The sequence below is a fragment of the Trachypithecus francoisi genome, unplaced genomic scaffold, assembly GCF_009764315.1.
Source record: "Trachypithecus francoisi isolate TF-2019V2 unplaced genomic scaffold, Tfra_2.0 Lachesis_group17, whole genome shotgun sequence".
Taxonomy (NCBI): Eukaryota; Metazoa; Chordata; class Mammalia; order Primates; family Cercopithecidae; genus Trachypithecus; species Trachypithecus francoisi.
In genome coordinates, this window is record NW_022681462.1 from 19,297,022 (window position 1) to 19,315,058 (window position 18,037).

An 18,037-nucleotide genomic window follows, 5' to 3' on the forward strand; every position below is an offset into this window, starting at 1 on the left:
ACTCAGATGTAGTTAAAGAAAAGCAATAACTGTGATTACATAAACTTGCCTTTTTTCCTCCCTAAATGGTATCCAGATCATAGGAAACTACCCAGAACCCCTTATCATGGCAATAGTTGAAAGGCATAGGACTATATAAACCAGATTTAGAAAATAAATGGGACATGGAAAATTCTCCTATGCATGCTGTTGCATGGGGCATGAGACACCATGAAACATCTTGTAAGTATATTTTCTAATTTCAAATGTAGGTGATTATGTTCTCAGAACCAAAATAGCCAGGGAGAAGTTCTTTTTTCCCATGGGCTTTTCAAATTAAACTCAAGTAGAATTTAGAATTTTCAAATATTAATTCGAAAAAACATAGCCTCTCTGTTTTGGAATGTCTGAACAAAGAGTCTCTCCCAAAGGAGGTAATAACTAAGATCTTAAAGGTCCAGAATCCTTGGGGGTTACGCAGATATTCATATTTTAGGGTCCTCTCTTCCTAGACTTGTCTTATTTACAAATTTCCAGTGAAGGAAAGTTTCAGACATATTTAATATATACCAACCCTAACAGTTTCATAACATAGTGTTGCTATTTGGAGCTCATATATTTCCTCTATTAGCCTTGCAGTATCATGATGATTATTCATAGAGTAGCTGTTTTCTTTTCTTTTGTATATGTATCTCGCCTTTGTTTGCTTTCGTTACATGTGGGATATTGTGTGGGATATTGTGGGGTGGGGGAGAAGGGGAGTTCCTGAGCCTTCAGTAGACCAGATGAGGATGAGGATGGAACGTAGGGAAACATTCATTGTGCACTTTCTCACCGTGTCCTGTTTCTGCTCCCACCAATTCTCTCTGACTTACTCTCTGATGATTAAAATTCCCTCAACAAGCAAGGTAGGCCACACTGAGAAGAAATTATTAACTGCAAATATTCCAATAATTAGTCACATTTAATTAGCATAATCTATATCAAAATAAAGTGCAAATAAGTGGCTCATGGTCTTTTATTCTCAGGCAAAGTGAAGAATCTAGAGGAAAGGAAATCAGGAGGATATCAGTTTCCAAAGAGGGCATAGAGGGAGTCTCAAATGCTTGGAAAGAGAGGGGAAGGTGCAGAAAATGAAGACTGAGAAACTGAGTTCTCATCACTTATTTTATGACTTGGCCTGAGATGGTCCTTCCCCAGGTGCGCATCAAGTGGCTGGGCAGGCTGCCTAATATTTAGCCCAGTGATTAGCAATACATGTAGAGTGAAGCAAAAGGTATCCTTGACTGAACTATATAAAGCTTTGTCTCCTGAGTAGCCAGCATATCAACCATACTGAGTGACAGTCTCCTGATACACTGGGTCCCCCATGCCATGAAAGATGATGGGAGTTAGAGATCATTTAAAGAAGGCTCCAGCCCCAGCAGGGCTTGGGGCTCTGGACTCTGAGTTCACCCGAAGCTAAGGCAAAAAATGCCCTGATATTTGTTTCCATTTCAGTTTGCATCTTCTGTCCTTGTGGTCTTCTTCCTAACCCCATCCCTGGCCGTGATAGTAAGTAAGGATGGAGAGAGTTCAACCTGTCTAGTCCTCCTTTAGCAGAAGCATTTAAAAAAGTGATAATTAAGGGCAACCTCCTCAAATTTCCTGTGGGTACCTCTAAAACCTGCAAGGCATGGGCAAAGTAGGAACTCTGAAATTTCAACTTTTCTCATTGTTGCTTGGTTTTCTCCAGAACATCCGTGACAACCATCCTCTTAATGGATCTGTTGGGACTCAAATTATCCATGTCAGTGCCTTTCAAGGTATGGTCAGCATCTGAAACAACAATGTTTTCAGTGAGTGGGACGGAATCCTAGACTACAAGAATGTAAGATGAGAAACTCATTCATTACAATGTGAAAGAAAGCCATGTCTGGTCCAAAACGTAGCCTTGTGCTTTTCCAGAGAAGAGAGGACATTTGCCTTCTCTAGGTTTAGGTCCTTGATGGACATGCACATTATTAGGTAAGAGAACAGCTTACCTGCACAGCTTTCCAGCAGTTGCAGTGACTTCTTTTTGAGCCAAAAAATATACGGGGAATTCCAGCTGGTGTATAGGGATCCTACATCCCCTATGTTCCTGTGAGGTGTTGACTTCACACGTCCACTGAAGGTCTCTGATCTCAGAAGCCTCCGTGTCTTGTAACTGGTATGTGCTGTAGAAGTTATTTTGTCTTGGCTCCTGATTTTAATGCTAATTTCCTAAGAAAAATAATGATATATTTTCATTTTTAGAAATCTGACTGCAACTTGCCCATCACTTTCGATGGTAAGACCTAGCAGAAAGACACGATATTGAGAAGGCTCCACCTGTGTGCTTGGCCTGGCTCTCTGAAAGAAAAGCACTATAACCCCAGGGACATCACTCAGCCTTTGTGTGTCTCAGTTTCCCCATCTGCAAATCAGCACCAATAGGTACCATTTCTACCTGGCAGGATTCTGAAGAGTTAACTGAAGTAGAAGCACACACTCCTTGTTCTGTCTAGCAAGGCCCTGTCCCATCTGGCCCCGCCCTCTCTCATCTGGCCCCACCCCCACTCACATCCATGACATCCCCTCCATCACTCTGGACATCTCAGGACGGGCACCTCAGGCACAGGCTTTCTCTCTGCTCCAGCCTGTATCTGCTGTGCTCCCTTCCCTGACCACTTTCCTCGCTAGTCACCTAACCCACTCCTGATTTCCTCAAGGTAATGCCCCCTGAATCCTGCTAGAGGGCACACAGTCTACACAGGCAAGTGATTTTTAGCTCTGCTCTATGCCATGGAGACTTTTCTTCAAACAAAAATATTCCATGGTAGTCTATGACATGGAACAGAAGAAGCCAGAACTACTCTGGCTGGAGAAGAAGCCAGAACTACTCCGGCAGGCGAACCTTAGGCTCAGTCAGACACAGCTGAAGAACCACTGCTCTACTCCAGGCTGTGAGAGGCCAGATGAAAGGCCCAGGGACTCATGGAGTCAGTGGCAGACCCAGGGCTAGAATCTGAGTGTAGAGGGCCTGGCCCAAGGTTCCTGACAACCTCGTACGTTCAGAGAGCACTCCATAATTTTCACAGTGCCCTCACAAGCTCTCACAAGCAGTGAGTTTCTCCTGTCATCTTCACAGCACCCCTGTGGGAGAGGGGCTATCATTATTTCTGCTTTCAGATGAAAAAACAGAGGATTGTGGAGCCCACTGAGGACCATGATGGTTGCTAAGTGGCAGAACAGGACCTGCAAGTCAGCCTTATTATTAGACCTAACTCCCTATCCCTCCCATCCCACCTGTCCATTCATTGTGTGCAGAATGCCCTGAGATATTCCTTTCCTCACCCACATCACGGGACAGTGCCAAAAGCCCTGGGAGTAGCAGGGCTCTGCACGTGTCAGCAGTCCTGATGCTGGCGTTTTTCTGGTGCCCAGAATGGCACTCTGCTGGGTGCTGTACATCACAGTCAGAAGAGCAGTCATGCCACACTGATAGAGAGTGGATGTCCATTGATATTGTGACTGCAGGAATGACATGTTTCTGCTGTGCTGCTTTAAGGCCCTGTTGGTGGCTAACCTATTTAACAAGATGGCCTGTGTTCTGGCCAAGATGGACCAAGTGGTCTTCCCAAGTTTGGATGACATTAGCAAGGCCCTGGACAAGCAGGTAAGTGAGGCTGGTTCACTGTGGTTCCCTTTTAGTTTGGTGTTTTCCAACTCTGCATCCAACCTCCTAGGACAAGGCTGTGCACACAGAGAGACTTGGGTCAAGCTTGTTCTTAAGGCCCATGAAATTCTACCAGCATACCAAGGACTCCAGGTGCAGTTGATGGCTCATTCAAGTCAAGTCATAATTTAATCAAATAACAGTTCTATGCGGTGATCTCATTTTGATGAATTCCAGAAGGGTTTGAGCTACATGTTAGTGAATATAAATTGTTGAATGCAAATACCAGAGTGAATTGATAGAATATTCACATTCCCCTACCTTCTTTCTCTTCTGCCTACCCCCTAAACATATCCACACATATTCTCTTCAGTTGAAAATAAGCCCAGGACTGCTGACGCTCTCTTCCCCTCAGCTTCTTAAATGACAAAAGTAGTCCAGTAAGTTAAAAACCAGCAGGTGGTCCTGGGCAAGTCATTGAAATCTGCTGTCATTTGCTTAAGTAGCCTGCACAGCACACTTGGCCGACACTGATATCCATGGCAGGAGGTGCTGACTCTCCGGGGGGTAAAAAAGATACACTTCAGGTCACATAAAAATAAGGCAACTAATCAATTTTTTTAAGAGAAAAGCTGAAAGTATCCCATCCGATTTAACAAGCAAAAACATAATATAATGCAACAAAAAAAATTAAAGCATTCTATATTTTCATTAGAGATGAGAAAGCATTAAAGACCAAATGAATTATTAAGTTTAAAAGGGTGAAAGGAATGGACAGGAAAAAGTCACCTGAATGCACAGGCAGATTTTTCTGGAGTAATGTCATCACCTTGTGGCCAGAGAGGATATTGCCGCTAGAGACTTCAAGGTTCAGAGCTATTCTGGTCAATTTTATCACCCCATGCACTCCCCTTATTCATGGGCCAGGGTCTCAGATCCTTTTTGTCCTATCTGCTGTGCCACCCGCAAATGTTGTCTCATCATTTTGATGTGTCACCCCTACCAGGCTTTTAAGCATTACCCATCTACTCGCGGCCTGACCCACACTGTTTTACCCAGCTGGGTCAAGAACTTAGCACAGTATGGAATGCCCATTAAGGACATGTGCAGAGATGACCCCACCTACTTTGCCCGGCAGCAAAAAGAAGGTGTGTTAGCAACCAAGGCCAAGACCATGGGTGAGTCAAAAGGCACAGTATGAATTTTAGGTCATTGACAAATTCTAATAACAGTTGTTGGGTTTGTTCTATTTATTTGTTACTGGATATAAAAACAATGGGACCTAGGATGTATTCGCCTCTGGTTGTAGAGATGGTTTCCTGAGAGCGAGGCTTGTTGAGAATGGGGAGCTAACTTAGCTTTATCGGGAGGTTAAGTTCAGTCATCTCATCAGTGGGATTTGACAGTGGGTAGATATCCTCGCTTGACCCAAAGCCTCATTGCCCCCTGCCCAAGCAACACAGTGTCCAGCATCCCATCGTTAGAGTCTCATTGCTTTAGGATCTCCAGTTTCCTCTTCTGCAAGCTGCCCAGAGGTTGGAAGGCAAAACTCTAATAGTTATAGATCACTCTGGAAAAGGAACGTATCAGTGGCTGACACTCCTGCTAGGGATGTGGTCGGGGAGCAGTGGTAACCAGTTGGGAAAACTACTAGACAAGACTTGAAGAGCCGCTTTCTAGTCCAGATAGTCAATAACCACTTCCCATTAGGCTGCTGCCAGTCATTTACTTCTTAATATAAGTTAACCCACTGAACAAGGTTTCTTCATAACAGGAAGATCCAGCAGGAAAACAGGGAGAACTTGAGGGGCTGGGGTTCAGAAGGATGATCAAGGATCATCCTTTCTCCTCTGCCTACTGAAATGGTATACCTGAAAGTGACGGGGAGAATGGAACCAAGCTGGAAAACACTCTTCAGGATATTATCCAGGAGAACTTCCCCAACCTAGCAAGGCAGGCCATCATTCAAATTTAGGAAATACAGAGAACACCACAAAGATACTCCTCAAGAAGAGCAACCCCAAGACATATAATTGTCAGATTCGCGAAAGTTGAAATGAAGGAAAAAATGCTAAGGGCAGCTGGAGAGAAAGGTCATGTTACCCACAAAGGCAAGCCCATCAGACTAACAGTGGCTTTCTTGGCAGAAACTCTACAAGTCAGAGGAAAGTGGGGGCCAATATTCAACATTCTTAAAGAAAAGAATTTTCAACTCAGAATTTCATATCCAGCCAAACTAAGCCTCATAAGTGAAGGAGAAATAAAATCATTTACAGACAAGCAAATGCTGAGAGATTGTGTCACCACCAGGCCTACCTTACAAGAGATCCTGAAGGAACCACTGAACATGGAAAGGAACAACCAGTACCAGTCATTGCAAAGACATGCCAAGCTGTAAAGACCATTGATGCTAGGAAGAAACTGCATTAACTAATGGACAAAATAACCAGCTAACATCATAATGACAGGATCAAATTCATACATAACAATATTAACCTTAAATGTAAATGAGCTAAATGCCCCCAATTAAAAGACACAGACTAGCAAATTGGATACAGAGTCAAGACCCATCAGTGTGCTGTATTCAGGAGACCCATCTCATGTTCAGAGACACACATAGGCTCAAAAGAAAGGGATGGAGGAAGATCTACCAAGCAAATGGAAAGCAAAAAACAAAAACAAAAACAAAAAAAAGCAGGGGTTGCAATCCTAGTCTCTGATAAAACAGACTTTAAACCAACAAAGATCAAAAGGGACAAAGAAGGCCGTTACATAATGGTAAAGGGATCGATTCAACAAGAAGAGCTAACTATCCTAAATATATATGCACCCAATACAGGAGCACCTAGATTCATAGAGCAAGTCCTGAGAGACCTAAAAAGACACTTAGACTCCCAGACAACAATAATGGGAGACTTTAACACCCCACTGTCAATATTACACAGATCAATGAGACAGAACGTTAACAAGGATATCCAGAACGCAAACTCAGCTCTGCACCAAGCAGACCTAATAGACATCTACAGAACTCTCCACCCCAAATCAACAGAATATACATTCTTCTCAGCACCACATCGCACTTATTCCAAAATTAACCACATAGTTGGAAGTAAAGCACTCCTCAGCAAATGTAAAAGAACAGAAATTACAACAAACTGTCTCTCAGACCACAATGCAATCAAATTACAACTCAGGATTAAGAAACTCACTCAAAACCATACAACTACATGGAAACTGAAAAACCTGCTCCTGAATGACTACTGGGTACATAACGAAATGAAGGCAGAAATAAAGATGTTCTTTGAAACCAATGAGAACAAAGACACAATGTCCCAGAATCTCTGGGACACACTTAAAGCAGTGTGTAGAGGGAAATTTATAGCACTAAATGCTCACAAGAGAAAGCAGGAAAGATCTAAAATCAACAACCTAACATCACAATTAAAAGAACTAGAGAAGCAAGAGCAACATATTCAAAAGCTAGCAGAAGGCAAGAAATAACTGAGATCAGAGCAGAACTGAAGATAAAGACACAAGAAACCCTTCAAAAAATCAATGAATCCAGGACCTGGTTTTTTGAAAAGATGAACAAAATTGATAGACCACTAGCAAGACCAATAAAGAAGAAAAGAGAGAAGAATCAAATAGATGCAATAAAAAATGATAAAGGGGATATCACCACCAATCCCACAGAAATACACACTACCATCAGAGAATACTATAAACACCTCTACACAAATAAACTAGAAAATCTAGAAGAAATGGATAAATTCCTGGACACATACACCCTCCCAAGACTAAAGCAGGAAGAAGTTGAATCACTAAGTAGACCAGTAACAGGCTCTGAAATTGAGGCAATAATTAATAGCCTACCAACCAAAAAAAAGTCCAGGACCAGATGGATTCATAGCCAAATTCTACCAGAGGTACAAAGAGGAGCTGGTACCATTCCTTCTGAAACTATTCCAATCAATAGAAAAGGAGAGAATCCTCCCTAACTCATTTTATGAGGCCAACATCATCTTGATACCAAAGCCTGGCAGAGACACAACAAAAAAAGAGAATTTTAGACCAATATCCCTGATGAACATCGATGGTGAAAATCCTCAATGAAAGACTGGCAAACCAAATCCAGCAGCACATCAAAAAGTTTATCCACCAAGATCAAATTGGCATCATCCCTGGGAGGCAAGGCTGGTTCAACATATGCAAATCAATAAACAAAATCCATCACATAAACAGAACCAAAGACAAAAACCACATGATTATCTCAATAGAAGCAGAAAAGGCCTTGGACAAAATTCAACAGCCCTTCATGCTAAAAACTCTCAATAAACTAGGTGTTGATGAAACACATCTCAAAATAATAAGAGCTATTTATGACAAACCCACAGCCAATATCATACTGAATGGGCAAAATCTGGAAGCGTTCCCTTTGAAAACTGGCACAAGACAGGGATGCCCTCTCTCACCACTCCTATTCAATGTAGTGTTGGAAGTTCTGGCCAGGGCAATCAGGCAAGAGAAAGAAATAAAAAGTATTCAATTAGGAAAAGAGAAAGTCAAACCGTCCTTATTTGCAGATGACATGATTGTATATTTAGAAAACCCCATCATCTCAGCCCCAAATCTCCTTAAGCTGATAAGCAACTTCAGCAAAGTCTCAGGATACAAAATCAATGTGAAAAAATCACAAGCATTCTTATACACCAGTAACAGACAAACAGAGGGCCAAATTATGAGTGAACTCCCATTTACAATGGCTACAAAGAGAATAAAATACCTCGGAATCCAACTGACAAGGCATGTGAAGGACCTCTTCAAAGAGAACTACAAACTACTGCTCAATGAAATAAAAGAGGACACAAACAAATGGAAGAACATTCCATGCCCATGGATAAGAAGAATCAATATTGTGAAAATGGCCACACTGACCAAGTTAATTTATAGATTAAATGCCATCCCCATCTAGCTACCAATGACTTTCTTCACAGAATTAGAAAAAATTACTTTAAATTTCATATGGAATCAAAAAAGAGCCTGCATTGCCAAGACAATCCTAAGCAAAAAGAACAAAGCTGGAGGCATCACGCTACCTGACTTCAAACTATACTACAAGGCTACAGTCACCAAAACAGCATGGTACTGGTACCAAAACAGATATATAGACCAATGAAACAGAACAGAGGCCTCAGAAATAACACCATACATCTACAACCATCTGATCTTTGATAAATCTGACAAAAACAAGAAATGGGGAAAAAATTCCCTATTTAATAAATGGTGCTGGGGAAACTGGCTGGCCATATGTAGAAAACTGAAACTGAATCCCTTCCTTACACCTTATACAAAAATTAATTCAAGATGGATTAAAGACTTAAATGTTAGACCTAAAACTATAAAAACCCTAGAAGAAAATGTAGGCAATACCATTCAGGACACAGGCATGGGCAAGGACTTCATGACTAAAACACAAAAGGCAATGGCAACAAAAGCCCAAATACACAAATGGGATCTAATGAAACTAAAGAGCTTCTGCACAGCAAAAATAACTACCATCAGAAGTAACAGGAAACCTACAGAATGGGAGAAAATTTTTGCAATCTACCCATCTGACAAAGGGCTAATTTCCAGAATCTACAAAAAACTTAAACAAATTTACAAGAAAAAGACAACCCCATTGAAAAGTGGGCAAAGGATATGATGAGACACTTCTTAAAAGAAGACATTTATGCAGCCAACAGATACATGAAAAAATGCTCATCATCACTGGTCATTAGAGGAATGCAAATCAAAACCACAATGAGATACCATCTCACACCAGTTAGAATGGTGATCATTAAAAAATCAGGAAACAACAGGTGCTGAAGAGGACATGGAGAAATAGGAACACTTTTACACTGTTGGTGGGAGTGTAAATTAGTTCAACCATTGTGGAAGACCGTATGGCGATTCCTCAAGGATCTAGAACTAGAAATACTATCCAACCCAGCCATTCCATTACTGGGGATATACCCAAAGGATTATAAGTCATACTGCTATAAAGACATGCACACATATGTTTATTGTGGCACTATTCACAATAGCAAAGACTTGGAATCAACCCAAATGTCCATCAGTGACAGACTGGATTAAGAAAATGTGGCACATACACACCATGGAATACTATGCAGCCATGAAAAAGGATGAGTTCATGTCCTTTGTAGTGACATGGATGAAACTGGAAACCATCATTCTGAGCAAACTATCACAAGGACAGAAAACCAATGAAATAAAAGAGGACACAAACAAATGAAAGAACGTTCCATGCCCATGGAAAGGAAGAATCAGTATCATGAAAATGGTCACACAGCCCAAGTTAATTTATAGATCAATGCCATCCCCATCAAGCTACCAATGACTTTCTTCACAGAATTAGAAAAAAGTACTTTAAATTTCATATGGAACCAAACAATGTGGGAACTGAACAATGAGAACACTTGGACACAGGGTGGGGAACATCACACACCAGAGCCTGTCGTGGGGTGGGGGTTGGGGGAGGGATAGCATCAGGAGAAACACCTAATGTAAATGACGAGTTGATGGGTGCAGCAAACCAACACGGCACATGTATACCTATGTAACAAACCTGCATCTTGTACACATGTACCCTAGAACTTAAAGTTTAATACAAATAAATAAATAAATAAATAAACAAATAAGAACTTAAGCTTCTTGCTGAGTCCATTGAAATAATTTTTTAGTCTCTCTAGGAGTGCCTAAAAGTAGCTAAGAATGAGCCCAGTGATCTTCCAAGCAGGGAAATCATCTCTCTTCTTTTCTTCCTCCCTTGGGGCAGCCCCTGTCATTGACGTAGGCTGACATATTCAGTGCTGCCTCTTACAACTGGGAGAAGGGGCCAGGGAACCCACAGCCCCCAGAGTCCTCAGCTGAGCTGTCTCCACTTGCTGCCCCTCCATGGCGTCCTGCCTTTGGGCAGACACTGCCATCTCTGCCACTGATCTGGGGAGCCTCAGGGGGCTTAAGGAGCATGAGCCCTCTGGACCCAATGTAGACATAAGAAAAATGAGTCTCTCCTCACCCTTTGGCATCTCAATCATTCATGTACGCCCTGTGTATTAGTCTGTTTTCACATTGCTATAAAGAACTGCCCAAGACTGGGTAATTTACGAAGAAAAGAGGTTTAATTGACTCACAGTTCTGCATGGCTAGGGAGGCCTCAGGAAATTTACAATCATAGCAGAAGGGCAAGCAGGCACGTCTTACATGGTGGGAGGTGAAAGAGAGAGTATGTGAAGGAGGAACTGTCAGACATGTATGAAACCACCAGATCTCATGAGAACTCACTCACTATCAGGAGAATAGCATGGGGGAAACTGCCCCTATGATCAGTCACCTCGCAACAGTCCCTCCCTCAAAATGAAATTTGGGTGGGGACACACAGCCTAATCATATCACCCTGCAATGTATACCCTAGTTTCTTAGAGAAACTAGTGAAAAAAAAAGGGAGGACTTTTCTCATCTGTGGCTATTGTTGTTTTTATACTCAGTCCCCACCCACCACCCTGGGACCTGGAATATGAGTTCCCTGGGGACTGCACCAGGGACAAATTTGAGCCTGAAACATCACAATGTGATTGAACTGCTCCTCCCTCTCCAGAGTGTGTTACTGGATTAGGAGTGTGTCCCAGCCCCCTCTTTCCTGAGCAGGTCTGCCCTGACAGAGTCTTTAGTCCTGCAAATGGGCACTTGGAGGATTACCAAGAAATCTTTAAGTAATATCTAAATCCCAGCTGAGACCCACTCAAAACTCTCTCGCAATGAATAAAACTATCCTGCAGGAATTCCGTCCTTGCTCAAGAGTCCTTTCCCAGAGAGAGGAGATCTAAAATACAGGCCAATTTCCTGGTCTCCTTGTTTCAAGAAAGGCACTCCATTGACAGACTTCCCTTTAGGGGGAACATCTTAATTTCCTTACTAGTCCTTTCCACTCCTGATGGTGTAACTTCTAATTCTCCCTGCCACTCCTGCTTCTCTGCAGCCTAGGGAAGAGCCAGCTGTGTCCAAGCTCGGGACCGTGGGTAAGGGCGAGCTAGCTTGCCAGCTCTGGAAGGCAGCTGCCCAGTGTTTATTTTCTGGCTACCTGCTCGCTCTGTGCTCTTAGTTTCCTTCCCAAGGGATCAGAAGCAGTGCACCTTATCCCGCCTGGAATGTGCTGCTTCTCCTTGTCCTGCTGTCTGCCTGGGGCAGAGAGACCCTCCCCACAACTTAACCCATATGTCAGTAGTTACTCCTGTGGAGGCCCTCCATTGAGCTGAGTTAGTTTGGGCAATGCTTTACACACAGGCAGTACCCCAGCCGTCCACAGCCGGCAGAGCTGTAGCTGTCCATTGACTCACATCCTCCCCATCCCTGAAGGAAGACCACAGCACTGGGTCCTCTGGCCTGGCTCCAGGCAACAGGCAGCTGGAACCTGGGCCTTTCAGTGGTGATAGGCTCTAGCCATGGCCAACTTCTGTGTATCTTGAGACTGCTGAAGACTGAGTGGGCCTCCTTTTTATTTTGCGTTTTAAATTTTAAAAATATATTCACATTTTTATTGAGCTATACAATAAAGTGCAGATTTTAAGTGCACAGCTCAATGAATGTTTACATATATACATTCAATGTAGTCATCAACCAGAGGAAGACATAGAACATTTCCAATGCCCCAGAAGGTTTTTTCACGCCACTCCCAGGCAATACCCAACCTCACCCTTGGCCCCAAGGGAGTGGAAAGGGAAAGTAATAGAATTATCCTTTAATTTATCCTCAGCATAATGGAATATGCTGAGGAGTTCTCAGCAAAAATCAAACACATTCTGGCAAGTCTCTTGAGGTGGAGGTCAACTGCAGACGGTAAGGGGTTGGCAAAGTAGCCCCAGAATTCTCCCTATTGTGATTAGTTTGGGTCAAACAGGAGAAAAGAGAAGCTAACAAAGGTCATGAATAAGAGGACAGGATGATTGTCCATTGACCAGGTGTTGTGTACCTACGGCCATGCCCTTACGGGTGTAGCAACGGTAACTTTTTAGAGGAAGACTGAAGGGTGAGCTGCATCATTAGAAGCAGTGAGGGGTGAATTCTTGGGGTGTCCCTTCTTGGGGGTCATATACTACTGCATGAGCTGGAAGGGCCATGCTGCAGCCAGGGAATCCTTCTCTAGTGGTTAAAAGCATGCTGAGGAAATGGACTTACCACCTTAAAATAGGGTACACCTAGACCCTAAACCCCAAGAAGCACTTGATTCCATTCTTGAATGTGTGCTGAGCCCTTTGCTGCAACATCAGACATTTCCTCAAGAGCCAAGGGAGAATTAGGGACAGTGTCTGGACTGATAAGAAGGAATGGCAGGCCAAACAGAGCTGGGCAGTGAGCTTCAAGTGACAATTGCTTCAAGTTTTCCTAGGAATAGCCCTCGGTATTGGGTTTCCTCAGCATGAGTACAGGAATGTGGTGAGCCTGGAATTTTCAAAGGGGCTTTAGGGGTGAAAGAAGTGGAGACCCCAGTGCTGGGGTGGGCCCAGGTCTAGAGGCATGTGTACTGATTGGAGTTATCCAGCCTCTGTCAGGTGTATCTGTAAGGAATGCTTTCGGCTGTGAAAAAAGAGAACTCAGTCACAGTGGCCTAAACAGGCAGAGACTGATTCAGACTGATTCAGATCATGTGAGTACAGAGAAAGATAGTCCCAGCTGGTGCAGCTCGGGAATAATGCAGTCAGGCATTCCAGCTCTTTCTTTCTTTCCTGAATCTTCCTTCCCTAGGATTGTTGCCTTATGGTCCTAAAACGGCCAATCATCTCCTGACTCCTCATATCCTCCTTGAGGGAAGGATGACAGGAATGCGCAAAGGGCAAAGTCACATGCCAGCTGAGATCTGTTCCTCCTCATCAGGAATGAGAAATCTTTCCCAAAAGCCCCACTTAGCAATTTCTACTTACAACTCATTGGCAGGAACTGAGATCATATGGCCACCCACAGGCCAATCACAGGCTGAAGAAAATGATATTGCTTTATTGTCTTAAAAGAAACCAAGACTGATTTAGCCCAGGCTTTCTCAGTCTTGGCACTGTAAACACTTGAAGCCAGAACATTCTTTGTTGTAGGGGGGTGCCCTGGGCATTGTAGAATGTTTAGCAGCATCTCTGGTGTCTACCCATTAGATGCCAGTAGCACACCCTCCAGCTGTAACAATCAAAAATGTCTCCGAACACCACTAGATGTCTTCAGGGGAGGGGAGAAAAATCACACCCCAGTTGAAAACTACTGATTCAGACCAATCATGATTAATTCCCTGGAACCAAAGGAATGTATTTTCTAAAATGAAGGGCTTTTTGTTGTTGTTGTTGTTGTTGCTACTGAAATTAGAGCCGTGTTAGAAGGAAAGAGGGAGGTGGGGAATAGGGATTGGGTGATCAATGGACTGGTTTTGCCACAGAATATTAGACAACTGTTACCAGCAATAGATGAATAAGCATTTCTTTTAAAGGTCATATCCTCTTTAGTTTCTGCCTGTTTGGGGTAACTTTATTGTCTTCAAATGGCTACTGTTTATCTTTTTTTCCAAGTTTATAATGGTTATGGCAGGAAAGTTAGTCTGATATCAGCTACTTCATCATTATTAGAAGATAGAAGTCTCAATATTTTATTAATTCACCAATTTATGTTTATTATATTTGAGTTAACAAATGCTTGAATTCATTCATTCAGTCAGTTATCCAAATAGATATTTGTATAATAAACTATTTGTTTGGGTCCATGTGTTCTAATCCTGGGAGCTCTGAATGAAGAAATTCTATTTAATTCTATCTCAGATGAGCAAAGGAGTTTGCATGACACGTGGCATGTCATTTACTGTGAGAAACACAATTGTATGGGAAATACGAAAAATAAGAATCTCATCTACATGCCTCACCATGTGTGCCAAGCACACAGGTGTACCGCAGGACCTCCTGCACTTGGGAGCTTACAGGACCCAGAGAGAAAATGGTGCCAGGGAATGCCCACAAGGCCACATCTGAAGCAGCAAGACCCGCGGGGCCATCCAAGGGCTAGCTCTGGCTAAGAATTAAGGAAGTATCAACAAGCTGGCCACTGGGCTCATTTGTAGAATGGGAGTGTGAAGGTGGGTGGTGTGGTCTAGGGGCCCACATGGAGGGCCTGGAGGAGTATTGGGATCCAGGAGACTGAAACAACATGGAGCTGGGAAGAGAACCAAGGAAACAACACAGAGAGAACAGTGAAGCCAGACAGTATTTTCCTTCTGGAATCTTCTCCAACTGTAGATGAGAAGCAGTCTACCTCCCCCTGGCCCCACCCCACTGGAAGCCTGGTTCCCTGTAACCCCCAAAGCCCTGGAATTGGTACCATGATAAAATCAAAAGGAGGGCTGGCCCTGCAGAAAGTATTAATAGTTCATCCCTGGATTTGAGGAACCTGCGCAGGCAGGAAACAGGCTGGGAAATTCCCTTCATTCTGCCCAGGAGATGGCTAATTACAGAAAAATCCTGCCAAAGGCAGTCTGCAAGCCTTTCTCCAGAACTGGGACACAACTGCTTCCCTTCCCACCACACCCTGCCCCAGCCTGCACCCTGGGTGGTGCTATCTACAGGGTGTGGGTAGGAGAGCCAGCAGGGAAGAAATTAGCCTTCTCCTTTTTAAAACTCATTTAAAAAGTAGCAATATCTCCTGTGGAAAGTGGTAGTGCCACTTTTTAAGTGATTCATAAAAAGGGAAAGACTAATTTGTACTTGAGTCCCAGTGTGGTCAAGAAGAAATCATGTACCATAGGATGGGTCACTTTCTAAAAGTCCCTACCCTTTGGGGAATGAGGATTTTACCTGTCCACTCCCAGCAAGGGACCTGTCACAGGAGAAAGGGGGTTGGGGAAACCAAGATGATGCCTGGTTCTTCCTAACTTCTTTATTAAGGCATTTAGTGCTATAAACTTTCCTCTTAACAATGCTTTAGTTGTATCCCAGAGATTTTGGTAAGGTATATCTCCATTTTTAGTAATGTCAAAGAATTGTTTATTTCTTCCTGAATTTTGATGTCATAACATAGTAATTTCTATGTTATGAAGTCTACGTAACAACACAATGACAGGTTCAAAATCTCACACAAGCTTGATAAAAAGACAAGACCCAATGAACAAGATTGTGTTCATTTCTTAAAGCTCTTTTTTCTTTGTTTTTGTCTAAGCTGATTCAAAGAACCAGGCTTCGAGCTCTGAGATTCTTTCCTTAGCTTGGTCTATTCTGCTGTTAATACTTCTGATTGTATTATGAAATTCTTTTTTCAACTCAACAAGCTCAGGTTGGGTCTTTTGTAAAACTGCTATTTCATTTTTCAGCTCTTAAACCATTTCACTGGATTGCTTGGTTTCCTTGGATTGGATTTCAGATTTCTCCTGGATATCTATAAACTTCATTGCTATTCAGATTCTGAATTCCATGCCCGTCATCTCAGATTGGTTAAGAACAATTGCTGCGGAGCTAGTGCGCTCATTTGGAAGTAAGGGGATACTCTGGTTTTAATTGCTACAGTTCTTGCATTGATTCTGTCTCATCTGGGAGGGTTGGTATTCCTTTAACTTTGGTGTAAACTGAATATAGTCAGTTGGCTTCATTTCTGGAAGTTTTCAGAGGGCTAAGGCTCTAAACAGTCTGTTGAATTCTAGTCCTCCGCCTGGCAGGAAGGAAAATTAGCAGTTTTTCGTGTTGTAGTTTGGGCTGAAATCCAGTAGATGGCGCCTGAGAGCAATGGGCGGTAGCTAGGCTCTCATTCTGCCACCTGGCTCCTTTGTTTATCCAGGCCTTTGAGGCCGTGCTCTGTGGTGCAAGGATGAGAGGGGTAACCCCTCACCAGGTCCCCTCCTGGGTCTTGGGGGGAAGGACCCCTGATCACTGGCACTGTGGCCGCGACTTTTTGTTGTTGTTAGGTGTTCCAGGTCGTGGGGCTCCTTCAGGCAGAGGTCCAGCAGGGAGACTGGCCCCACCCTTACTGGACCAGCTCTGCGGAGGGAGGCACGCCTAGGTTCCACACCAGCCCACGAACCTGTGCGGCTCACCCCTCTCTGAGAGTTTTCTGAGAGTTTGGGCTCCTCTTCTGCTGAAGCACCGGGCCCAGTTCCGCACTCCGGAGCCACAGACCGTAGCCCTGGAACGTCCGAATCTGCTCACAGCTCCCTCCCCTGGACCCTGGGATCTGTGTGCACTGGGGGAATCCAAACAGCTCCCAGGCTGCCGGAATGCACTCAAGTGGAGCAAAGCACCCAGGGTGAGCAGCTGAGGCTGCACTGTGTACACACTCCTGTGGAGTGGCTGGGCAGGAATCCTGGGAGGGACTGGCAGGCAGGTGGGCCTGCGGGACAGATATGCCCTAATCCCACGGGGAAGCCCTTCTTCTCCCATTCTGGTGGTTATATGGGGCCAGAGCCTCTCAGAGGGAGACAAGGAGCCCTGGGGGATGAGTGCTCCCGCGGAGCTGTCTCACAGACAAAGCCTCCAGCTCCGTGCCTGCTGAAGCCCTTTCTCCATCTAATCTCTAGTGAGAGTCCCATGTCATCTCAAACGCGAAGGCCGGGTGTCTCTGCAGCTAGAATCCCAGAGGTCTGCCGCAAGAGAATACATTGTTGTTAAAGTAATTCCTCTTTGCCCTGAATTTGCATTCAGCCGACCGTTCATGTGTGACTCAGCTTCACGATCTGAAATTTGTACACAATGTGCAATTTATTTGAAACATAGGAAGTTGCTTTTCTGCTATATATTGACTTGGCATTTCTAGTTACGTTTTCACTCCTGTTACGATCTTCAGTATGGTGCATCTTTTCCTGGGTGTTAGGTGCTCATTCCTCTCTCCCTTTCTCCTTTCTCACTCCAGGACAACACATATTATAATAATGTTTACTCGGGTTTATATTATAATAATAATATTAATAATAATAATAATAATGTTTACTGCTTCGGTGAGTTAAAAGACATTTTAACTCATATGAATGGCCCTAAAAGCCTTCACCTGAGCATTCAAGTTGTTTGATAAGGGTATGCCATGTCCCTCCCCTGGCCAGGTCAATGCCACCACCATGTGAGCCTCTGCTCTACCCAGTTGCCCCCATATATTTGGATGGTTAGACGGGAAGCCGATCCAGATGGCAGATGCAGAAATGGAAGTTCGACCCCAGCTGACTAGTCCGCATGTGACCCAGTGGTATTATCTGGGAATTTTCACACATTATGCACATTATTTAAAATTCTGGCAATTTTATTTCTTCTATATAGTGACATAGACATTGCTTGTATTCCCTTAGCTGCTTTCAAAAAACAACAAACACCAAAAAAA

At 43.5% G+C, this 18,037-nt stretch overlaps 1 protein-coding gene across 1 annotated transcript; it reads left to right on the plus strand.

Annotated features, from left to right (window-relative positions):
* The first annotated feature begins 210 nt into the window (after nucleotides 1-210).
* Nucleotides 211-11,822, plus strand: LOC117063075 (gastrokine-3-like). The gene is given in 6 exon segments (XM_033176839.1): nucleotides 211-222; nucleotides 1,480-1,533; nucleotides 1,715-1,849; nucleotides 3,551-3,658; nucleotides 4,665-4,853; nucleotides 11,700-11,822. Coding segments are annotated over 6 exon segments (621 nt in total).
* The last annotated feature ends 6,215 nt before the right edge of the window (nucleotides 11,823-18,037 follow it).